This window comes from Salmo salar, chromosome 21 (genome assembly GCF_965601325.2).
Source record: "Salmo salar chromosome 21, fSalSal1, whole genome shotgun sequence".
In the NCBI taxonomy this organism is placed as follows: Eukaryota; Metazoa; Chordata; class Actinopteri; order Salmoniformes; family Salmonidae; genus Salmo; species Salmo salar.
In genome coordinates, this window is record NC_138311.1 from 5,302,084 (window position 1) to 5,328,569 (window position 26,486).

A 26,486-nucleotide genomic window follows, 5' to 3' on the forward strand; every position below is an offset into this window, starting at 1 on the left:
GTCAGGCGCAGGAGAGTAGAATAAGTGAGCAATGTACTTTTCTCAAAATAAAGGCACAAGGTAACAATACACTTGACCAACAATAAACGGTCATCAATTACGCACGGATGAAAACAGCACCCGTCGAAAACCAGCCATAACGTACCGAATGAACATAGAAACAATCACGCACAAAAACATGGGGGAAACAGAGGGTTAAATACATGAACATGTAATTGGGGAATGAAACCAGGTGTGTAGAAAACAAAGACAAAACAAATGGAAAATGAAAGGTGGATCGGCGATGGCTAGAAGACCGGTGACATCGACCGCCAAACGCCGCCCGAACAAGAAGAGGGACCGACTTCGGCGGAAGTTGTGACACTCTCTGAATTTACAAAAGGACAATCTGACAATGCTCTGAATTTACGCATGCCCAGAGCACACTCTGAGCGCTCTCTGGCACCCCAGAGGTAATTTATGAATGTTGAGCATTCATGAATCTAATCTCGGTGTTCTAAAATCTCATCTCCTCTCTGTGTTCTGGAAGCTACACAGCTTTTCTGTGTTTTAGAATGGTGTCTTTCTCTCAGTGTTCTGGAAGGTTTCTGACTGACAGTCTCTTTCAACCCCGATACCATACCATACTTTTCCAGGTCTCCAATATCTACTGGCAATTTTCATGCACCAAAATATACAGAATATTCATACAGACAACAATTGCTTTATGTACAGTACCAGTCAAAAGTGTGGACACACCTACTCATTCAAGGGTTTTCTTTATTTGGACTATTTTCTACTTTGTAGGATCAAAGTAAAGACATAAACATGGAAATAACATATATGGAATCATGTAGTAGCCAAAAAAGTGTTAAACAAATCAAAATATATTTTATATTTGAGATTATTCAAAGTAGCCACCATTTGCCTTGACAGCTTTGCACACTCTTGGTACTCTCTCAATCAGCTTCATGAGGTAATCACCTGGAATGCATTTCAATGAACTGGTGTGCCTTGTTAAACATTATTTGTAGAATTTCAACAAATTTCAACTTATTTCAGCCAATCAGTTGTGTTGTGACAAGGTAGGGGTGGTGTACAGAAGATACCCCTATTTGATAAAAGACCAAGTCTAGACCAAATCTATATTAATTAAGCAAATATAAATGTCAGTCCATCCTTACTTTAAGACATGAAGATAAGTCAATCCCGAAAATGTCAAGAACTTTGAAAGTTTCTTCAAGTGCAGTCGCAAAAAACATCAAGTGCTATGATTAAACTCTCTCAAGAGAACCGCCACAGGAAAGGAAGACCCAGAGTCACCTTTGCTGCAGAGGAAAAGTTCATTAGAGTTACCAGCCTCAGAAATTGCAGCCCAAAGAAATGCTTCATGGAGTTCATGTAAGAGACAGATCTCAACATAAACTGTTCAGAGGAGACTGCGTGAATCAGGCCTTCATGGTTGAATTTCTGCAATGAAACTACTACTAAAGGACACCAATTAGAAGAAGAGACTTGCTTGGGCCAAGAAACACAAGCAATGGACATTAGACCAGTGGAAATCTGTCCTTTGGTCTGATGAGTCCAAATGTTATGTTTTTGGTTTCTACCACTGTGTCTTTGTGAGACGCAGAGTAGGTGAACGGAGGATCTCCACATGTCTGATTCCCACCGTGAAGCATGGTGGAGGAGGTGTGATGGTGTGGGGGTGCTTTGCTGGTGACACTGTCTGTGATTTATTGAGAATTCAAGGCACACTTAACCAGCATGGCTACCACAGCATTCTGCAGCAACATGCCATCCCATCTGGTTTGCGCTTAGTGGGACTATCATTTGTTTTTCAACAGGACAATGACCCCACACACCTCCAGGCAGTGTAAGGGCTATTTCACCAAGAAGGAGAGTCATGGAGTGCTGCATCACATGACCTGGCCTCAACAATCATCCATCCTCAACCCAATTGAGATAATTTGAGATGAGTTGGACCACAGAGTGAAGGAAAAGCAGCCAACAAGTGCTCAGCACATGTGGGAACTTCTTCAAGACAGGTTGGAAAAGCATTCCAGGTGAAGCTGGTTGAGAAAATGCCAATAGTTGTCAAAGCTGTCATCAAGACAAAGGGTGGCTACTTTGAAGAATCTAAAATCTAAAATATATTTAGATTTGTTTAACACTTTTTGGGTTACTACATGATTCCATATGTGTTATTTCATAGTGTTGATGTCTTCTCTATTATTCTACAAAGTAGAAAATAGTAAAAATAAAGAAAACCCTTGAATGAGTAGGTGTGTCCAAACTTTTGACTGGTACTGTATATGTAAATCAACTTCCTGTATGCATTATGCAATGTTATACACTGTAGAATTAATCGTAATAACATTCAGTTGCGTTCAAAAAACATAATTTTTCACACATCTGATGTTGTTTAATATATAGTAATGATTGCTTAATTATGTGTGGGATTGGGAGTAATGCAGATGTGTCTAGCTGGGTTGATTGATAGAAAGATGAAAGTCAATTGTTTAATAAAAATGTGCATTTAACAAACGTCTTAGTTTTTACCAACATCTTAGTTTTTACCACGCTCAACTTTTTTCATTCATCTTTTTCACTCTGGACGCTTTATCTGGACATGGTTATACAGGACCTCCACCAGCCGGAAAAGCTAAGTAGTAACATTATCACTATGCCATCTAATTGCAGTCGCTGTAATTATAATATACAGGAGAAATATCACCTTATGGTCACCTTATGGTGTGGATAGTCGTGTTGCAAGCCAAGCTTCAGATGCAATCGTTAGGGAAGGTCAAAGGATGAAACAGCGCCTGTGCCACCAGTAAGTACAGATATTAGTTTAAATCTCCCTGCACGGTCCCTACAGCCGGACAATTTTGTCAAGGCTTCTGGAAAGAAATGCTGTCGGCATGCTCAACCGGTGTCGCTCATTCAGCCGACAGAAACTTTCAACCAGTTTTCCCCATTAAGCAACGAGTGGAGTCAGAGGCCGAGCCTTCTCAGATCTCTCCTCCATCTATTACGGGGTCTGAGCCGCCAAAGCCTCCCACCATTAGCTCTGACAAATTGAAAACCCTAGTCATTGGCTACTCCATTACATTTACATTTACGTCATTTAGCAGACGCTCTTATCCAAAGCGACTTACAAATTGGTGCAATATTAGACTTCAAAATAATCATCCAGCGATCATACACTGTTTGCCTGGGGGCAGGGCTACCGAAGTAAAGGCTTATCTGAAGAGGGTGCTGGCTAAGGATAAAACTGGTGAGCATAGAGAGTATAGGGATTTTGTTAGGGATTCACCCACAAACAGGACCAAGCCTGGCCTGCTGAGTAAATGACTAGGTGGAGGGGTGCTCTCATCTTATCTATCAACATAAACAATGCTCTAACTCCTCTCCACAATGAGATAGGGTGCAGGCCAAGCTGCAGGCTGTTAGCCAGCCTGCCAGCTTAGTGGAGTCTGCAACTAACACTGTCAGTGTAGTCAGCTCAGCTATCCCCATTGAGACTGTGTCTGTGCCTCGACCTAGGTTGGGCAAAACTAAACATGGTGTTCTCCTTAGAAATCTCACTGGAATAAAGGCCTCCTCCATTCCTGTCAATATTGAAAGAGATTATGATATCTCACATCTCAAAATAGGGCTACTTAATATTAGATCCCTCACTTCCAAGGAAGTCAATGAACTAATCACTGATCATAATCTTGATCTGGTTGGCCTGTCTGAAATTTGGCTCAAGCCTGATGAATTTACTATGTTAAATGAGGCCTCTCCTCCTGGTTACACTATTGACCAAAAATGACAGCATTTTCGTCGTTTGAGCTTCTAGTCATGAATTCTATGTAGCCTTCTCAATCACTTTTTATAGCTACTTGTCATGTCCTGACCAGTAAAGGGGTTATTTGTTATTTGTAGTTTGGTCAGGACATGGCAGGGGGTGTTTGTTTTATGTGTTTCATTTTTTTGGGGGTTAATGTTCTATGTTAGTCTATTTCTATGTCTAGTTATTATGTTTCTATGTTTAGTTTATTGGGTTGACTTTCAATTGGAGGCAACTGTTCCTCGTTGCCTCTAATTGAAGGTCCTATTTAGTAGGGGTGTTTTTCATGGGTTTTTGTGGGTAGTTGTTCCATGTGTAGCTGTGTGCCTCACATGACTGGTTTCTCGTCGTTGTTTTTGTTCGTGTTTTTGTTTCGTTTTCTTTAATAAATAAAGAAGATGAGTATACACATTCCTGCTGCGCCTTGGTCCCATCTTTACGACGAGCGAGACACTACTGTTTACAGTCCTCCTGGGCCATATACAGCGTTCCTCACTGAGTTCCCTGAATTCCTATCGGACCTTGTAGAAATATTCACATTTTTAGTGACTTCAATATTCTCAGGGAAAAGTCCACAGACCCAGTCCAAAAGGCTTTCGGAGGCCATCATCGACAAAGTGGGTTTTGTCCAACATGTCTCCGGGCCTACTCATTGCCACAGTCATACCCTGGATATAGTTTTGTCCTGTGGAATAAACATTGTGAATCTAAATGTTTTTCCTCATAATCCTAGACTATTACTTATTATGTTTGCAATCACAACAAATAATCTGCTCAGACCCCAAACAAGGATCATTGAAAGCTGTGCTATAAAATCTCGGATTCCTAGATGCTCTTCCACGCTCCCTCCACCTACCCAAGGACGTCGGAGTACAAAAAACGGTTAACCACCTAACTGAGGATCTAAATTTAATCTTGCGTAATACCCTAGATTCAGTCACACCCCTAAAACAAAACAAAACAAAAAAAAAGACAGTTGTCTCTCACCTGGCCTTTCCATGCCTAGCATGGACAGAGAGGTAGGAGCCAGTGTGTGTGTGTGTGTGTGTGTGCATGTGTGCGTGCGTGCAAACATGTATGCCTATATGTATGTGTGTGTGTTTCATTGGCAAATTCTGTTTAGCATTGCATGTGTGTGTGTGTCTTGAATGCCTGAGTGATTAACCAATAATTTCTCTCTATCTCTCTCCTCACTGACCTTTTCCCTCCTCTGTGCTGATTGAAGGGTTGTGAATGCTAGGCATGGTGAGAGACAGACCGTCTGTGTGTTTACCTCCAGCTTCCTACCAGGGAAGAGTGGAGGGGGGGGGGGGCAGTGATTGTGTGAATTTAAAGTTGAGGAGAAAGAAGAGGAGAGGAGAAAAGAAGAGGATGCCATGTATAAGTGTCAGGATTGGGGTAAATGTATAGTGAACAAAAATACAAACGCAACATGCAACAATTTCAACAGTTCATATAAGGAAATTAGTCAATTGAAATAAATGAATTAGGCCCTAACCCATGGATTTCACATGACTGAGCAGGGGCACAGCCATGGGTGGGCATAGGAGTGCATAGGCCCACCCACTGGGGAGCCAAGCCCAGCCAATCAGAATTTGTTTTTGACCTCCTGAAAGGCCATTAAAGGGTATGTGGTTGAAAATCAAGTTAAGGGCAAACTACAGTATGTTAACATGTACTTATACAGAAAATAGAGCAGGTTCTGTATGGCTTTTAGCAGTGCAGAAATACAATAGCAGGTCCTCAGATCATAGGCCTACGGATTTGGCGTCGGGCAAATGCCAGATGGGCTGGACCATTTTTTTGTTGGGTGAGCTGGTGGAAATTAACGCACACATCTAAATAAAACAATGAAAAAGGTGACATAGGCCAGTTAAGATTTTTTTTTGGGGGGGGAGATTGCTTCATTTTTGTTATACTAATCTATAATGAGCCTTTGGCTGATCAGTGTGCAACAGCCGGTTGAGCTGAGCAGAGGTCACACAAACTCACATTCAAAGTCAAACGCGGCATCAGTAAAGATACCTGCTTTGACTCTCTGACTCTGTCATCAGTTAGACAGCCAAGATCATGGATGGTAAAAAACAAAAAGGGTGCTCATAAACTTAGAAAGATCACTATAAGTCATTAGCTTGGCTTTTATAATGGCTTAACACTAGAACCGCCTGGTCTTTCAGCATATGCATATCAACCTGCAAGGTGCGCAAACATGCTTGATAAATAAATGCTTGCTAGTACATTAACTATTGTAAAGGATTAATCGCATGAAGAAATATTCATGGGAATATATCAATTTAAAGAAATAACAACAATAGTTATTTGTTTAGATAGAGTCAAGGATATGTTTTGTATTATTCTACAAAGTCCTATAAAAAGCGTAGGCCTATAACGTTGCCCTTACAATAAAGACATTACAGTGTAATCCATTTGATCAACTTTTAATTCTAGATTTGATTAGTAATAGAGTTCTAGTAATTTATTTTGACAAAGTAGAAAAACAGTATGAGAATAATAATAATATAACAAGCCAGGTGCGCAGGTGAAATTATTTGCTGTATTCCTGAACAAAAGCACCAGTGCATGAACAATTGTAAAGGATTAATTGCATAAAGAAATATTATTGGAAATATATTCATGACATAAAAACAGTCATTTGTTGATTGTATCAGACATGGTATTGTGGCCTTATACCAGTGCCTTTACTCATGAATCAACTGTGTCTTCTCTTTCTGCTTCGGGTCCACAGTTAGTATAGCTTCTGGGCAAGCCCCACAAACAAATCAGTTGCAATGCACACAGTTGTCATGGGTCTTGTTTCGAGTGCACCTGCCGACTTGACATTGTGTGTTATTTTTCCCGAGTGGGAGCTGTGGTGCTTGGGAAACAGGGAGAGCAGGACCTACTGCCTTGGCAGCCTGCTTGGCGGCTGTAGCTTCTTTCTTGGCGTTCATGTGGTTCCCACGAAACTCAGATCCAGTGGGATGCATGGTGCTGAGGATGCAAACACTCTTATTTTGAATTTCTCCGCTGGTACAGTATGTTGTTTTGGACTTCCGGCGCCGACAAAGATGGCCGCTTTGCGTTCCTAGGAAACTATGCAGTATTTTGCTTTTTTATGTGTTATTTCTTACATTGTTACCCAGGTAATTTTAGGTTTTACTACATACAGTCGGGAGGAACTATTGGATATAAGAGCAACGTCAACTCACCAACATTACGACCAGAAATACGACTTTTCCGAAGCGGATCCTCTGTTTGGCCTACCACCCAGGACAATGGATCGGATCCCAGCAGGCGACCAAAAACAACGACGCCGTAGAAGAAGGGGCAGACGGAGCGGTCTTCTGGTCAGGCTCCGTAGACGGGCACATCGCGCACTGCTCCCGAGCATACTACTCGCCAATGTCCAGTCTCTTGACAACAAGGTAGACGAAATCCGAGCAAGGATAGCATTCCAGAGAGACATCCGAGACTGTAACGTTCTTTGTTTCACGGAAACATGGCTCACTCGAGACACGCTATCTGAGTCGGTACAGCCACCTGGTTTCTTCATGCATCGCGCCGACAGAAACAAGCATCTCTCTGGTAGGAAGAAGGGTGGGGGTGTATGCCTTATGATTAATGAGACTTGGTGTGATCATAACAACATACAGGTACTCAAGTAATTTTGTTCACCTGACTTAGAATTCCTCACAATCAAATGCCGACTGCATTATCGACCAAGAGAATTCTCTTCAATTATAATCACAGTCGTGTATATCCCCCCCAAGCAGACACATCGACCGCCCTGAAAGAACTTCATTGGACTCTATGTAAACTGGAAACCACATATCCTGAGGCTGCATTTATTGTAGCCGGGGATTTTAACAAGGCTAATCTGAAAACAAGGCTCCCCAAATTCTATCAGCATATCGGTTGTGCTACCAGGGGTAGCAAAACCCTAGACCACTGTTATTCTAACTTCCGTGACGCATATAAGGCCCTCCCCCGCGCTCCCTTTGGAAAAGCTGACCACGACTCCATTTTGTTGCTCCCAGCCTATAGACAGAAACTAAAACAGGAAGCTCCCGCCCTCAGGTCTGTTCAACGCTGGTCTGACCAATCAGATTCCACGCTTCAAGATTGCTTCGATCACGTGGACTGGGATATGTTCCGCATTGCTGCGAACAACAACATTGACGAATACGCTGACTCGGTGTGCGAGTTCATTAACAAGTGCATCGGTGATGTCGTACCAACAGCGTCTATTAAAACATTCCCCAACCAGAAACCGTGGATTGATGGCAGCATTCGCGCAAAACTGAACACGCGAACCACTGCTTTTAATCAGGGCAAAGTGACCGGAAACATGACCGAATACAAACAGTGTGGCTATTCCCTCCGCAAGGCAATCAAACAAGCTAAGCGTCAGTACAGAGACAAAGTGGAGTCGCAATTCAACAGCTTAGACACGAGAGGTATGTGGCAGGGTCTACAGTCAATCACGGACTACAAAAGAAAAATCAGCCCCGTCGCGGATCACGATGCCTTGCTCCCAGACAGACTAAACAACTTTTTTGCTCGCTTTGAGAACAATACAGTGCCACTGACACGGCCCGCTACAGAAACCTGCAGTCTCTCCTTCACTGCAGCCAACGTGAGTGAAACATTTAAACGTGTTAACCCTCGCAAGGCTGCAGGCCCAGACGGCATCCCCGGCCGCATCCTCAGAGCATGCACAGACCAGCTGGCTGGTGTGTTTACAGACATATTCAATCAATCCTTATCCCAGTCTGTTGTCCCCACATGTTTCAAGAGGGCCACCAATGTTCCTGTTCCCAAGAAAGCTAAGGTAACTGAGCTAAATGACTACCGCCCTGTAGCACTCACTTCCGTCATCATGAAGTGCTTTGAGAGACTAGTCAAGGATCATATCACCTCCACCCTACCTGACACCCTAGACCCACTCCAATTTGCTTACCGACCCAATAGGTCCACAGACGATGCAATCGCCGTCACACTGCACACTGCCCTAACCCATCTGGACAAGAGGAATACCTATGTAAGAATGCTGTTCATCGATTACAGCTCAGCATTTAACACCATAGTACCCTCCAAACCCTGGGTCTCGAACACGCCCTGTGCAACTGGGTCCTGGACTTCCTGACGGGCCACCCCCAGGTGGTGAGGGTAGGTAACAACATCTCCACCCCGCTGATCCTCAACACTGGGTCCCCACAAGGGTGCGAACTCAGCCCTCTCCTGTACTCCCTGTTCACCCTGTTCACGTGGCCATGCATGCATCCAACTCAATCATTAAGTTTGCAGACGACACTACAGTGGTAGGCTTGATTACCAACAACGACGAGACGGCCTACAGGGAGGAGGTGGGGGCCCTCGGAGTGTGGTGTCAGGAAAATAACTTTGCACGCAATGTCAACAAAACAAAAGAGATGATCGTGGACTTTAGGAAACAGCAGAGGGAGCAGCCCCCTATCTACATTGACGGGACAGTAGTGGAGAGGGTGGAGAGTTTTAAGTTCCTCGGCGTACACATCACGGACAAACTGAAATGGTCCACCCACACAGACAGCGTGGTGAAGAAGGCGCAGCAGTGCCTCTTCAACCTCAGGAGGCTGAAGAAATTTGGCTTGTCACCAAAAACACTCACAAACTTTTACAGATGCACAATCGAGATCATCCTGTCGGGCTGTATCACCACCTGGTACGGCAGCTGCTCCGCCCATAACCGGAAGGCTCTCCAGAGGGTAGTGAGGTCTGCACAACGCATCACCGGGTGCAAAGTACCTGCCCTCCAGGACACCTACACCACCCGATGTCACAGGAAGGCCAAAAAGATAATCAAGGACAGCAACCACCCAAGCCACTGCCTGTTCACCCCGCTAACATCCAGAAGGCGAGGTCAGTACAGGTGCATCAAAGCTGGACCCGAGAGATTGAAAAACAGCTTCTATCTCAAGGCCATCAGACTGTTAAACAGCCATCACTAACATTGAGTGGCTGCTGCCAACATACTGACTCAACTCAAGCCACTTTAATAATGGGAAAATTGATATAATCAATTTATCACTAGCCACTTTATATTATTCATATTAGATAATGTTTACATAACCTACATTATTCATCTCATATGTATATACTGTACCTATACCATCTACTGCATCTTGCCATCTTGATGTATTAGATGTATCACTAGCCACTTTAAACAATGCCACTTTATATACTGCTCAAAAAATAAAGGGAACACTTAAACAACACAATGTAACTCCAAGTCAATCACACTTCTGTGAAATCTAACTGTCCACTTAGGAAGCAACACTGATTGACAATACATTTCACATGCTGTTGTGCAAATGGAATAGACAACAGGTGGAAATTATAGGCAATAAGCAAGACACCCCCAATAAAGGAGTGGTTCTGCAGGTGGAGACCACAGACCACTTCTCAGTTCCTATGCTTCCTGGCTGATGTTTTGGTCACTTTTGAATGCTGGCGGTGCTTTCACTCTAGTGGTAGCATGAGACGGAGTCTACAACCCACACAAGTGGCTCAGGTAGTGCAGCTCATCCAGGATGGCACATCAATGCGAGCTGTGGCAAGAAGTTTTGCTGTGTCTGTCAGCGTAGTGTCCAGAGCATGGAGGCGCTACCAGGAGACAGGCCAGTACATCAGGAGACGTGGAGGAGGCCGTAGGAGGGCAACAACCCAGCAGCAGGACCGCTACCTCCGCCTTTGTGCAAGGAGGAGCAGGAGGAGCACTGCCAGAGCCCTGCAAAATGACCTCCAGCAGGCCACAAATGTGCATGTGTCTGCTCAAACGGTCAGAAACAGACTCCATGAGGGTGGTATGAGGGCCCGACGTCCACAGGTGGGGGTTGTGCTTACAGCCCAACACCGTGCAGGACGTTTGGCATTTGCCAGAGAACACCAAGATTGGCAAATTCGCCACTGGCGCCCTGTGCTCTTCACAGATGAAAGCAGGTTCACACTGAGCACATGTGACAGACGTGACAGAGTCTGGAGACGCCGTGGAGAACGTTCTGCTGCCTGCAACATCCTCCAGCATGACCGGTTTGGCGGTGGGTCAGTCATGGTGTGGGGTGGCATTTCTTTGGGGGGCTGTACAGCCCTCCATGTGCTCGCCAGAGGTAGCCTGACTGCCATTAGGTACCGAGATGAGATCCTCAGACCCCTTGTGAGACCATATGCTGGTTCGGTTGGCCCTGGGTTCCTCCTAATGCAAGACAATGCTAGACCTCATGTGGCTGGAGTGTGTCAGCAGTTCCTGCAAGAGGAAGGAATTGATGCTATGGACTGGCCTGCCCGTTCCCCAGACCTGAATCCAATTGAGCAGATCTGGGACATCATGTCTCGCTCCATCCACCAATGCCACGTTGCACCACAGATTGTCCAGGAGTTGGCGGATGCTTTAGTCCAGGTCTGGGAGGAGATCCCTCAGGAGACCATCCGCCACCTCATCAGGAGCATGCCCAGGCGTTGTAGGGAGGTCATACAGGCACGTGGAGGCCACACACACTACTGAGCCTCATTTTGACTTGTTTTAAGGACATTACATCAAAGTTGGATCAGCCTGTAGTGTGGTTTCCACTTTAATTTTGAGTGTGACTCCAAATCCAGACCTCCATGGGTTGATAAATTGGATTTCCATTGATTATTTTTGAGTGATTTTGTTGTCAGCACATTCAACTATGTAAAGAAAAAAGTATTTAATAAGATTATTATAATTTTTTTTCAGTAGTGTATAACCCCACATTACTCATCTCATATGTATATACTGTACGCTAATACCATCTACTGCATCTTGCCATCTTGATGTAATGTATCACTAGCACTTTAAACAATGCCACTTTATATAATGTTTTCATTACCTACATTACTCATCTCATATGTATATACTGTACTCTATGCCATCCTGATGTAATGTATCACTAGCCACCTTAAACAATGCCGCTTTATATGTTTTCATACCCTACAATACTCATCTCATATGTATATACTGTACTCCATACCATCTATTACATCTTGCCTACGCCGTTCGGCCATCACTCATTTATATATTTTTATGTACATATTCGTATTCATTCCTTTACACTTGTGTGTACAAGGTAGTTGTTGAGGAATTGGAAGATTACTTGTTAGATATTACTGCATGGTCAGAACTAGAAGCACAAGCATTTCGCTACACTTGCATTAACACCTGCTAACCATGGGTATGTGACAAATACATTTGATTTGATTTGATTTGTTCTGCGCAGAGGGCAGCAGTTGTTTGTTCACTGTTCAGAGCAGGCTAGTCTTCTTTGCAATCAACTTGTCTGGCAGGGAAATTGATGTGAAAAAGTTGTCCATGGTCACATTTCTGCATTTGCCCATCTAAGGCTCCACGAGTCTCAAAACCACAGCCTCAGAAAGTCGCTCACCCGCTGGCCTGGTTTCATCTTTCCCCGAATACGTTTTTGACATTGGTGGCTAACCAAAACTTAACTGAAGTCACATGCTCTATTATCAGTTTCTATCTATTGACCATTTATCCTTTGACGACAGAATAGCATATTTTCATTTTAAGTTGATTATGTTACTAGTTTTTGCTTAGTAGCCAGAGGAATGGTCCAGCGTGAGTGGTCATGTGCTGAATGCATGGACAGCACAGACATTTTGGAAAAAAGTGAAATTTGGAAAAAGAGCAACACTTCTTGAATTTTGAGAGTTATTTGACAAAGTTAAGTGTCATCGAAACTGCAGAATATGCTCTTCTGTCATGATAAAATAATAATACAATAAATGTGATTAGTAATAGAGTTATAGTAAATAAAACGGTCCCATAACAGCTTCTTTCAACAAAGTATAACACAACCTCTCTGGGCTCGGCGGGACGAATTCGTCCCACCTACGTAACAGCCAGTTGAAGCCTGTGGCGCGATTTTCAAAACCTTAAAAATCCTATTACTTCAATTTCTCAAACATATGACTATTTTACAGCTATTTAAAGACAAGACTCTCGTTAATCTAACCACACTGTCCGATTTCAAAAAGGCTTTACAACGAAGCAAAACATTAGATTATGTCAGCAGAGTACCAAGCCAGAAATAATCAGACACCCATTTTTCAAGCTAGCATATAATGTCACAAAAACCCAGAAGACAGCTAAATGCAGCACTAACCTTTGATGATCTTCATCAGATGACAACCCTAGGACATTATGTTATACAATACATGCATGTTTTGTTCAATCAAGTTCATATTTATATCAAAAACCAGCTTTTTACATTAGCATGTGACGTTCAGAACTAGCATACCCCCCGCAAACTTCCGGGGAATTCGCTAACATTTTACTAAATTACTCACGATAAACGTTCACAAAAAGCATAACAATTATTTTAAGAATTATAGATACAGACCTCCTCTATGCACTCGATATGTCCGATTTTAAAATAGCTTTTTGGTGAAAGCACATTTCGCAATATTCTAAGTACATAGCCCAGGCATCACGGGCTAGCTATTTAGACACCCGGCAAGTTTAGCACTCACCATAACCATATTTACTATTATAAAAGTTTGATTACCTTTTGTTGTCTTCGTCAGAATGCACTCCCAGGACTGCTACTTCAATAACAAATGTTGGTTTGGTCCAAAATAATCCATCGTTATATTCGAATAGCGGCGTTTTGTTCGTGCGTTCCAGACACTATCCGAAATGGTAAAGAAGGGTCGTGCGCATGGCGCAATTCGTGACAAAAAAATTCTAAATATTCCATTACCGTACTTCGAAGCATGTCAACCGCTGTTTAAAATCAATTTTTATGCCATTTTTCTCGTAGAAAAGCGATAATATTCCGACCGGGAATCTCCTTTTCGGCAAACAGAGGAAAAAATCACAAAGACGGGGGCGGCCAGGTCACGCGCCTAAGCAAAGAGTCCCTAAATCGGCCACTTGAGAAAGGCGATAATGTGTTTCAGCCTGGGGCTGGGATGACGACATTCAGGTTTTTCCCGGGCTCTGAGCGCCTATGGACGACGTAGGAAGTGTCACGTTAGAGCAGAGATCCTTAGTAAAAGATAGAGATGGCAAAGAAGTTCCAGAAATGGTCAGACAGGCCACTTCCTGTAAAGCAATCTCTCAGGTTTTGACCTGCCATTTGAGTTCTGTTATACTCACAGACACCATTCAAACAGTTTTAGAAACTTTAAGGTGTTTTCTATCCCTATGTAATAAGTATATGCATATTCTAGTTACTGGGTAGGAGTGGTAACCAGATTAAATCGGGTATGTTTTTTTATCCAGCCGTGTCAATACTGCCCCCTAGCCCTAACAGGATAAAAGACAATGTTATCAACCCGTAAGGTGTGCGGTCAATTTATTTGCTGCCTCCCGAGTGGTGTAGTGGTCTAAGGCACTCCATCGCGATGCTAGCTTTGCCGCTAGAGACCCTGGTTCGAGTCCATGCTCTGTCGCAGCTGGCCGAGACCAGGAGACCCACGGGGCAAACTGGCCCAGTGTCATTTGGGTTAGAGGAGGGTTTGGCTGGCAGGAATGTCCTTGTCCCATCACGCTCTAGCGACTCCTGTGGCGGGTCAGGCATCTACACGGTCGCCAGGTATACAGAGTTTCTTCTGACACATTAGTATGGCTGGCTTCCGGGTTAAGCAGGCATTGTGTCAAGAAGCAGTGTGGGTTGGATTGGGTTGTGTTTTGGCGGATACACGGCTCTCGACCTTCGCCTCTCCCGAGTCCGTACAGGTGTTGCAGCGATGAAACAAGACTGTAACTACCAATTGGATACCACGAAATTGGCTTTGAATGAGGATAGGCCTAATATTGTCACACATCTCATTATTGTCAATTTAATCTTGTTTATAGGCTAACTCTTATGTGTGAAATTCATTTTGTTATTGCTGACTGGCATCATTTGGCATCATCATAATTTGTTTAGTATTATTCTAAAGACCCAATGCAACACATAGCATGTTTTCGTTTCCCATACAGCAAATTTTATTAGTAATAGAGTTACAGTAAATAAAACAGTCCCATAACAGCTTATTTTTACCAAGTAAAATGTAAAAGAGAATGGCAATAACCTGCAAGCCTTGTGGTCAAATTATTAACATGAGCGCCAAAGTTGATGAATTTGCATAACACCAACTCATCATTACACTATTGTTGTTCTAAATTAAATCAACCTCTTCATCATTCAGTTAGGCCTAATTTAAATTCTATTTTGAAGTAATTTGCACAATTATCGCCCATCCATTTGTCATTCATTCAGTGGGCTGGTATCGTTTGCTACGCTGGATAGAATCAAGGATATTGTCGTGACGTGACTTGCATTAATGTGATGACTATTATTTATCTTATCAACTAACTATGTTTAATTGTTACTCCATTAAATGAATCATGTAACAATTAACTCATTAGGAATTTGGGGCACCACGTGAGAAGTTGTTTAACAAATTACTATCTCCTGAATTAAACTCTAAAAATATATAAATATTTCTTATTTCAATAACAGTCACGTATTAATTATTACCGCATATCAGTCTCATTCTGAAATTCGTAGAACTCTTGAATCATAAACAACCCCAGCTTTTCTGATTATTCAGTTCTACACAAATTGATTTAATAATTTATTTACTAACAATCTAAATAATAACACAGAATACACATACACACTTAAATGAGATAAAAATCCCTAGTGGACTGAAAAGATATGACAGCTTGTTACACATATGGAGAATGAGGGGTAGGTAAAGAGAGGGAGAGACAAAGAGAGACAACACTTGGATACATTTGGAAGGTACCTTCAAAATAATAATAATACTTTGCTCACGAACCACTGCTCATTTGGGTAAAAAATGCAATGTATTTACGTGTAGATGTCTTTGTCCGTCATCCCTCTGAAACCAATCGATCCTTCTATGAGGAAGGGGCTGGATGGGTGTAAGGCTCTGGTTGTCACCAGACGTCACAATGTCCTTCTTCTTTGTAGAGCTTCTCTGGTAGTGAAGTGTTTGTCAGAACAGATACTTCAGATGCACCAACAGTTGTCTGAGATGGGATTCTCCGTTCCACCTAATGTCTTTAGTCAAAGTTCTAGACTACTTTACATAACAGCTGCAGACTGGTAATGCAAAGGTCTAGTGAGTTTATCGTCTCGTGTAGAAATTGGGTTTCAGAGTTTTAACCATTTGTAATGTTTAGCTTGCGCTTCATGTCAGCTGGTCTGGTAGTTTCAACCATTTCAACGTGTGAACCACGGTCTCACATCTTTTGGTCTCAATGGTTAATTATTCAGGGTTCTGCTCCCGACCACTTTACATGCCAGTAGTAACCTGGCAATGTACTGTTCTCACCATTTTCAGCCGTGTAGCCACCACTCCACGCTTTCTGGTCTAGTAGTTTCAACCATTCGTAATGTCCGGCTCACACAGTCTGTCTGCTGGTCTGATATGTTAACTTTTTTACGATAGGGGGCAGCATTCGGAATTTTGGATGAAAAGTGTGCCCACAGTAAATTGCCTGCTCCTCAGGCCCAGAAGCTAGGATATGATTTGGATAGAAAACACTCTAACGTTTCTAAAACTGTTACAATTATGTCTGTGAGTATAACAGAACTTATTTGGCAGGCAAAACCCAGAGGACAAACCATCCAGGATTTTATATTTTGAGGTGACAGTGTTTTTAATGGGTTTCTATGTGGATCTAGATTTCTAAGGCACTTGCTTGCAGTTCCTATCGCTTCCACTGGATGTCAACAGTCTTTAGAAATTGGTTGATGTTTTTCTTTTGAGTAATGAAGAAGTATGGCTGTTCAGAATGGGGGACGAGTCTAGTGTACTGTTGTGGTTGGAGTGCGAGACCTGAAAGTTCGCTCCACTTTGTTTTCATCCGGTATTGAACACAGTTTATCCCGTCTTAAATTTAATTGATTATTTACATAAAAAAATACCTAAAGTTGTATTAGGAAAGTTGTTTGGATCAAGATTACAGGTAACTTATTAGATATTTTCTAGTCATGTTGCGCGAGTTGGAACCGGTGTTTTTCTGACTCAAACGCGCAAAAGAAATGGACATTTTGGAGATATAACGACTGAATTTATCAAACAAAATAACCATTTATGATGTTTATGGGACATATTGGAGTGCGGTAAGGCATGAATTATATCGTTATTTCTGAGTTTTGTGTCGTGCATGGCGGGTTGAATTATGATTGTCATGTGTTTGTTTAATGGGGTGCTGTCCTCAGATAATAGCATGGTTTGCTTTCGCCGTAAAGCCTTTTTGAAATCTGACATGATGGCTAGATTAACAAGAAGTTAAGCTTTAATTTGGTGTATTGCACTTGAAAGTTACATATTTCAAATAATTTTGGGGGAATTTCGCACTCTGCCATTTCACTGGATGTTGTCGAAACGTTTCGCTAGCAGAACCCCTAGCCGTAAAAGGTTAATTCTTAGCAAGTTCTTTTAAGCACTCTGGTCGGAAAAGCGGGTCTTTCACGCTGACACGGTCTTCTGACCTCATTAGGGGCATGGCTTAGTTAATGTGCAACGGACATGAAAAAAACATTATCTCATTAGAAGACTAAAATCACATTCCTATTTTAACAAAATTAGTTTTCTTGTTCTTCGTAGTGTATTAACATCATACTGAATGGAAACTTGAAAGCTAGAATATGTTTCCTTCTTAAGTTACATTGTATGGTTCATACAGTTTTTAATAACGTCACAAAATAATAAACATTATGACATGATTATTCTTCCGATCCCCACGGACCATTCTTAACATTCCTATCTTAGAAATATTGTTCCAAAGTTCACTCTTTGTGTGTTATAGTTTTGGGTGGCAGAATGTCTCTGTAACAGTCATTCCTTTCCCAATACTGAGGAGCAAAGGGAGAGTTCTCTCTCACTTAATATACGACAGGGTGTGAAGGTGTCATGAAACCCCCCCTCTTCTGTGGGTAAGAAGGTCTGGATGTTGTCAGCTATTTACCAAGCTGATCTGAGGACTTTAATCCTCGACCAGGAGAGTCATGACAATATGTTTGCCATTATTCTAAAGACTGTCTGTAGCATGTTTTTGTTTCCCTTACAATAAATGTGATTAGTAATAGAGTTACAGTAAATAAAACGGTCCTATAAAAGCTTCTTTTTACAAAGTATAACGTAAAAGACAATGGTATCAACCCGTAAGGCGTGCGGTCAATTTATTTGCTGCTGATAAATAGGCATAACATAAACGTATCGCTACACTAATGTCTTTCTATATTAAATCAACATCTTCACACTCCTTATAATTCAGTTAGGCCTAACAAGAAGAAGCATAGAGTGACATCAGAGAATATGCTGAGACAGGTAGACAGCACAACTGGGAGGCAAACAAAAAGATGAGTTGGCGATGCGCACCGTGATATGGTTTGGTGTGGATAAAATGCCAGGACCTAATTCTTGTCCCAGTCCGCCCCTGCTTTTGTACCATTAATGCTTCCATACCTTGAAAGGACACAGTGCACAGTGCTCACAGATGGTGCTGAAACACATGGTCAATCACAGTCAGAAACATTTGTAAACTAGTCTAAGACACAGTTGCAGGGTCAATGCCTCTTACTCAACTCTAAGTCTCTCTTTCAATCTCTCTCTCTCTCTCGCTCTCTCTCTTACTCTTATTTCTCTCAGTTCAACACACACTGCAGTATTTATTCTGTTTTTGACATTACTCTGATCTTGACAAACAAGGAGTTTCACTTCAGGGTCCCTGGGATCCCATTGTTAACATCTGGACTCATTCTCAATTTTTCTGTGTATTTTTTATTGTTGTGTTTTTCATAGTGGCTTTATGCTTCACCACACACACCAGGGGTAAAAAAATTATCCGGCTCACACAAACACACACAGCGAGAGAGCGGGCCTCTGTTTCTGCTTGGCGAGCAGAGAGAGCGAGAGATACCCCCCACCCCTCCTCCCGCCATGTAGGCCTATTTACAAGTCAGATTTCCCTAGCATTGCAGAGTTTGGGAAGAAAGGAGAGTGAGAAAAGTTTTCAAGCTGTCTGAAGATAACTTGAAGTGTGAGGCTTGATGTGAGGAAGGTCCTACGTGGCAGATAGGAGGTTGAGTTAATGGAATGCTTTAGCCCGACTTGTTTCCCATTCGCACCACAGGACCACTGTGATGTGGCACCGAGGACGATTTCACAGGATTTGTCATGCTTTGTGTGAAGTCGGCTATAGGCCTGTCACAATACGGCATGAAAGAAAGATTTAAGAGAATTTTTAATTGTTGGAGATTTGGAGGCAGCTTACCTGGTTTTAACCTATTTCATCTCTGAAGTCGGAAGATAGTTGATGCTGTGACTGTGACAAGATAATGAGCCTCTCATTTGAATGAAATTGAAATCAGAAATTTGTTGATATGACGTTATTACAACTGGTTTTGCCTGCTGGGTATTTCTATTGTTGTTGTTTGTTATTTGTGGTTATTGGGAATAGTTTTCTGTGTTTAAGTCCACTGACAAACCATGGAGCTGGTTTGCACTTGCGTCCACTCTGGCTCCTTAGTGTCACAGTTGATATCTGTGTTGTGTGACGTAGAGTGCCTGTAGGCGATTGACTATGTTTAGGCTTCACTGGTCTGTCCACTGCATCTTCAAACAGGGGCAAACTGAGTTCCACTGCCCCACATTCACTTGTTGCTATAGTGAAGATGTTATGTACACACACACACACATAAACACACACAAACACACACTCAGGAAGACAACAAATCCTTGGAAAGTTGGTTAGTGTAGAGGGTAAACAATTGACACACACACACACACCAGACACACCCCTCTCAGGCGCAGGCAACCATGACGACCACAGACATAATTGAGAAGACAGGGGTGTACGAGGCCAGAGCAGACAGTGGTGTGTTATCAGTGAGGATGACTGGAGAGGTTGTCAACCAGGCCACTGCCTGCAGGTTACTATGTCTAATTACAGAGTGGTGTGTGTGTGTGTGTGCGTGCGTGCGTGTGTGTGTGTGTCCAGTGTGCCAGATGACAGCTGTAAGTCATTTCAAGACAGGACTGATTCTATATCAACACATACAGTACATATTAAACTGCCAATTCAAGCAAGTTCATTTACTATTTTCACACCTATTCACACTTCACTGACCTACCAACTTCTAACGGTATTTGTTAAGATAGTTGCTTTAAAGGAGAAACATGTAGCATTTTATCCATACATGTGATTTCTTCATGGGTTTTTGAAGGACACTGCTTAGAAATGGCTAAAATGGCTTTCTGCTGCTTCTTACCTTATCAGAATCCAAAAAACATCAGTTGCAACGACGTGAAGAAGTTTTGTATCGCTAATATGTTTGTTATTGTTGTTAACTTTGCAAACGAGAACCAATCATAATTCAGGAAGTTGTCCACACAACAACAGCCGGATAGGCAATTTGTGGTAAAAATGCTAATTAGCGGTGAAAATTTGTCGCGCTTTGTTCATAAATGTAAATGTTACTCTCGTGGATAATTTTTTTTTCCTACAGATCTTAATTCGATCACCCTGACACAGAACAACTTTCCTGCAAAGCAGAAAACGACAAACTTAAGTGTATTTAAGGTTTAAAAAGGCTTGTAAAAGTTTGTATTTTTCCTGTGGTAGGAAACTCAGGAAACTGGCACAAATTAATATTCTACAGTACTACTGGTATGTCATTGACATTTGGCACTAGCTGGAAGTGGAATTGTCACTTCTAGCTTCTCTTTACCTGCAAGTAAGCCTTGCCCATGCACCTAACAGCATGTCTATTTTGAAGAATGGAACTTGGATGCATACACATGCCTCTCCAGCATACGCTATTCATTTTGTTGGTAACTGAGAGATGGACACACCCCAAACTCTAGTGGAACACATTTTAGTCATTTAGCAGATTCTCTTATACAGGGTTAAGTGCCTTGCACAATGGCACATCAACATATTTTTCACCTATTCAGCTTTGGGATTAAAACCTGCAACCTTTCAGCTTCTGGCCCAATGCTCTTAACAGCTAGGCTACCTGTCACCCTTAACCACTGGGTTAACTGAACACACACACAGTCAGCTACAGATTTTTATTGTTTTTTGTCATTTAGCAGAAACTCTTATCCAGAGCGATTTTCAGGAGCAATTAGGGTTAAGTGCCTTGCTCAAGGGCACATCAACAGATATTTCACGTAGTCGGCTCGGGGATTGAAACCTGCAACCTTTCAGTTACTGGCCCATTGGCCTTAACCTGAACACATGCTGTCCAGGTGTTAGCTATGGTTCTGAACATTGCAGCTTCAATCTCAGTGCTAGGTTCTCATTTTGTAATTGTAGTTTGTCTGTTTTAACCCTAACCCAAACCTTAGTGCTTAACTTAAAGGCCCAGCACAATCAAATGTGATTTTCCTGTGATTTATATACACTTTATTAGTTTATTAGGTACACCATTCTAGGAGCAGGTCGGACCCACCTTTACCTCTAGAACAGCCTGAATTCTTCAGGCATGTTTACAAGGTGTCAGAAACGTTCCACAGGGATGCTGGTCCATGCTGATGCAATGGCATCAAGTAGTTGCTGCAGATTGGACTGCGGCACATTAATGCTGTAAACAGCCAGTTCCATCTCATCCAAAAGATGTTCTATTGGGTTGAGGTCTGGGGACTGCACATTCCACTCAAATATACTGAACTCACTGTCATGTTCCAGGCAATGTTTTTCCACTTCTCAATTGTCCAGTGCTGATGATCGGGTGCCCACTGGAGCCGATTCTTCATCTTTTTAGCTGATAGGAGTGGAACCCGGTGTAGTCGTCTGCTGCAATAATCCATCCCTGACAAGGATCAACGAGTTGTGAGTTCCGAGATGCCCGTTATTTGTCTGTTTGTTGGCTGCCTGTTAGCTTTCACAATTCTTGTCATTCTCCTTCGACCTCTCCCATCAACGAGCTGTTTTCGCCCACAAGACAGCCACTGGATCCGACGCGCCTGGCACCGACGATCATACCAAGCTCTAAGTCGCTTAGGTCACTTGTTTGGCCCATTCTAATTTTAAATCGAACAGTAACTGAATGCCTCGATGCCTGTCTGCTTGCTTTATATAGGGCCACTTGACTCACTGTCTGTGGAGCAATCCATTTTCGTGAACGGGGTGGTGTACCTAATTCCACACCATGAGGTTGGAATAATACTGTGAAATTGTACAAATTATGATAATGCCCTTTTAGTGTAAGAGCTGTTTGAAAAGAACGCCTGAAATTTCAGCCTGTTTTGTTGGGATGGAGTTTTGGCCTGCCTGGTGACATCAAATTAAATTAAATTAAACCTCTTAAAACTACAGTGGGCACTATATTAACTGATGATTACTTATTTTAGGTTTAAGGAGTGTGTAGGTCACATTCTTTATCGTGTATCTATGGAAGTTATATATTTAGAACCGCCTTCTCAATAGGAATCCAGCGATCATATCTGTGTCGCGAGCGAGTTGACTAGACAAACAGCTTGCTAAGGACCACACTTTGACGTGACGTGGCAAAGAGGAGACAAAATGGATTGTAATGATGCAGCTGACCACTCGATTGAGCCAGAGACATGTTTATTCGACAGATAAGCCTGAGTGTCCTAGGACTATCTAGTCTTTTGTGTTCTGACTAATAAAACAGTGGGAAATTAATTATATAATTAATGTAAACATATTATCAGTAAAGAACTCATTTTATGTGGAAGTCCCCCCTAAAAATGTACTGCAGAGACAGACATTAAAAGCACAGTAGAATCAAGAAAAGCTACTTTTTGTCACGTCCTGACCAGTAAAACAGGTTGTTTGTTATTGTAGTTTGGTCAGGGCGTGGCAGGGGGTATTTGTTTTATGTGTTTCAGGGTATTTGGTTAATGTTCTAGGTTGGTATATTTCTATGTTCATTCTAGTTTTTCTATTTCTATGTTTAGTTTATTGGGTTGACCTTCAATTGGAGGCAGCTGTTCCTCGTTGCCTCTAATTGAAGGTCCTGTTTAGTAGGGGTGTTTTTCCATGGGTTTTGTGGGTAGTTGTTCCATGTGTAGCTGTGTGCCTCACAGGACTGTTTTCTCATTGTTGTTTTTGTTTAAGTGTTTATTTTGGTTTTCTTCATAATAAAGAAGATGAGTTTATACATTCCCGCTGCGCCTTGGTCCCATCCTTACGACGAACGTGACACTTTTTCGGGGCGCATCTCCCCTTGTTGATGGGGTGCACACGCTGTTTGAATGGCAACATTTTTGATTTAGATGTTCACAAATTTCGCAAATTCTGACTATCACTAATGTGATGACATTTTGAGAAAAGTAGAAAAGAAGGTGAAATATTTTTGGTAGATGTTCCTAAATCTGATTGTAACTATACACTGAGTATACCAAGCATTAGGAGCACCTTCATAATATTGAGACACAGACACCCCCCACCCACCCACACACTTTAATTAGAGTACTAGATCACATGGGTCGAGTGTTTTTTTCTCAGACATAAATAAACCATTTCAAAAGCTGAGGTGTGGGATTAAAAGCTCATGTTTAAAACCTCATGTTTTATAATAGTTATGACTAAAAACACAATATAACGTATACGGATATATAACGTATCTGGATGTGATGTGCAGTACCAGTCAAAATTTGGACACACCTACTCATCCAAGGGTTTTTCTTCATTTGTATTATTTTCTACATTATAAAATACTAGTGAAGAAATAAACACTATGAAATAACACAAATGGAATCATGTAGTAACAAAAAAAGTATTAAACAAAACAAAATATATTTTATATTTGAAATTCTTCAAAGTAGCCACCCTTTGCCTTGATGCTTTGCACGCTCTTGGCATTCTCTCAACCAGTTTCATGAGGTAGTCACCTGGAATGCATTTCAATTAACCGGTGTGCCTTGTTAAAAGTTAATTTGTGGAATTTCTTTCCTTTTTAATGGGTTTGAGCCAATCCGTTGTGTTGTGACAAGGTAGGCGTGGTATACAGAAGATAGTCCTATTTGGTAAGATACAAAGTCCATATAATGGCAAGAACAGCTCAAATAAGCTAAGAGAAATGACAGTCCATCATTAATTTAAGACATGAAGGTCAGTCATTACGGAAAATTTCAAGAACTTTTAAAGTTTCTTCAAGTGCAGTCGCAAAAACCATCAAATGCTATGATGAAACTGGCTCTCTTGAGGACCGCCACACGAAAGGAAGACCCAGAGATACCTCTGCTGCAGAGGATAAGTTAATTAGAGTTATCAGCCTCAGAAATTGCAGCCCAAAGAAATGCTTCACTTCTCAACATTAACTGTTCAGAGGACACTGCGTGAATCAGGCCTTCATGGTCAAAATGCTGCAAAGAAACCACTACTAAAAGACACCAATAAGAGACTTGCTTGGGCCAAGAAACACAAGCAATGGATATTAGACTCATGGAAATCTGTCCTTTGGTCTGATGAGTCTAAATTCGAGATCTTTGTTTCCAACCACTGTGTCTTTGTGAGACTCAGATTAGGTGAACGGATGTTCTCTGCATGTGTGGTTCCTACCGTGAAGCATGGAGAAGGAGGTGTGATGGTGTGGGGGTGCTTTGCTGGTGACACTACCAGTGATTTATTTAGAATTCAAGGCACACTTAACCAGCATGGCTTCCACAGCATTCTGCAGTGATACACCATCCCATCTGGTTTGAGCAGAGTGGGACTGTAATTTGTTTTTCATCAGGACAATGACCAAACACATCTCCAGGCTGTGTAAGGGCTAATTGACCAAGAAGGAGAGTGATGAAGTGCTGCATCAGATGAACTGGCCTTGACAATCACCCAACCCTTAACCCAATTGAGATGGTTTGGGATGAGTTTTACTGCAGAAAAATCTGTAAGAACGTTTATTTTGGTGGATGGGCCAATAAAAAAAAAAAAAAATATATATATATATATATATATATATATATATATATATATTATTAAAAATATTGCTTTCTTGCTGGATTGATGAATACAGCCATAGCAAACCAGTTAAAAACTGCTGTCAACTCAATATTAATAGACCAATAAGAAAGAGATTTTTAAACTCTGCCAATAACAGCTAGTTTTTAGTTTCCCCTCCCCACTCAGACCAGCAAAACAATCACAGTAATGTACTCAGTTGTTACCCAGATATTATTTGATATCGAGATAAAAACAGCTGCATTGGATATTCAGCCCTAATGCTTAAATTGTTACCAAAATCTAAGAATGAATGTCTAAATTTAACCGTTGAGGATAGTTCTGGTTTCACTTTTGCTTAGTTTGACTGACAGCTAACAGATAGCGACACACTCCGTAATTAAAAGGGCAATACACTCCGTAATCTACACAGCGACACACTCCATAATCTCTGAAACCTGTAATTATGACAACTCTCTGTTTGCTTTGGCAGTTGTTTTGGATAGACAGCACTTTGTACTGGGATTGTCTCTGTTGCCGTTTTCACTCTCCTCCTTTTAAAGCCTTCTGGGTGTATTTATTAATGCACATCATAGTATACCGAAGTAAAATGTTTTGCAAAGGAAAACGTTGTGCCACGAAAATGATTGTTTCTTATTGTACAAGTGCAAGTAGTCCATCCCCATTTCGTCATGTGATAGAAACTGTAAAACAGATCATTTCCCCCTTACCCTCAAAATGTTGTCATATTATGTTTCAGTGTAATGTAATTGTTGTTAAATTAATGATTCAATGGTCATTAAAAAGCAGTTGAAAGCAGACTAGAATTCAATCACCTAAAACTGACCAATTTACAACCTAATTTGGAAGAATATATTGCTCCCTTTAGGTACAGTATGCAAATACTTTAAGAGCCAATATTAGGTGCGTTTGGCTGCCAATACCTTAAGATTCCCTTACCTCAAGAGCCAATAGTGGTTGTTGTTATCTTCTGTAAACAGGATCTCGCCCTTCTGTATTTGAGGATGTCACTTCACTGAATCTACCTTTAACAATACAACATGAGCGATGGCAAATAAAAAAATTCTGATAATTGTTGTTGAAAAACTGTATTTTAGAATTTAGTCATCTGTCATAATGTTGTTAAATGAGAATAACACTGCCACCTTTACACCTGTATTCTTACCAGTGTGTACCCATGTACTACCTGTGTTCCAGGTCTGTGTCAGTGTGGCCAGTGTACCTGCCATCCCCCAGGGGACACTCGTGTGCATGGGAGGAACTGTGAGTGTGATGACCGCCAGTGTGAGGACATCAGCGGAGAGATATGTGGAGGTGAGGGTACACACACACACACACACACACACACACACACGCACACACACACACACACACACACACACACACACACACACACACACACACACACACACACACACACACACACACACACACACACACACACACACACACACACACACACACACACACACACACACACACACACACACACACACACACACACCTGTGGCGCAGGCAGCCATGCCAACCACAGAGATTATCGATAAGGCAGGGGGTCCGTTGTGTAATTGAGCATGTTCCATTGTACTTAGTCTTGGAAGTTGCATGTGTGTGTCTCTTGAATGGCTGAGTGATTAGCTGATACTTCCTGATACCACATACAAATCTCTCTCTGTTTCTCTCAATGAG

At 41.9% G+C, this 26,486-nt stretch overlaps 1 protein-coding gene across 1 annotated transcript in view; it reads left to right on the plus strand.

Moving 5' to 3' along the window:
• Nucleotides 1-26,486, plus strand: part of itgbl1 (integrin, beta-like 1) — a 161,513-nt gene that overhangs the window by 78,737 nt on the left and 56,290 nt on the right. The window contains exon 8 of the mRNA XM_014163793.3: nt 25,995-26,111. Within this exon, the coding sequence (XP_014019268.1) occupies nt 25,995-26,111 (117 nt within the window). The remainder of the gene's footprint in view (nt 1-25,994; nt 26,112-26,486) is intronic.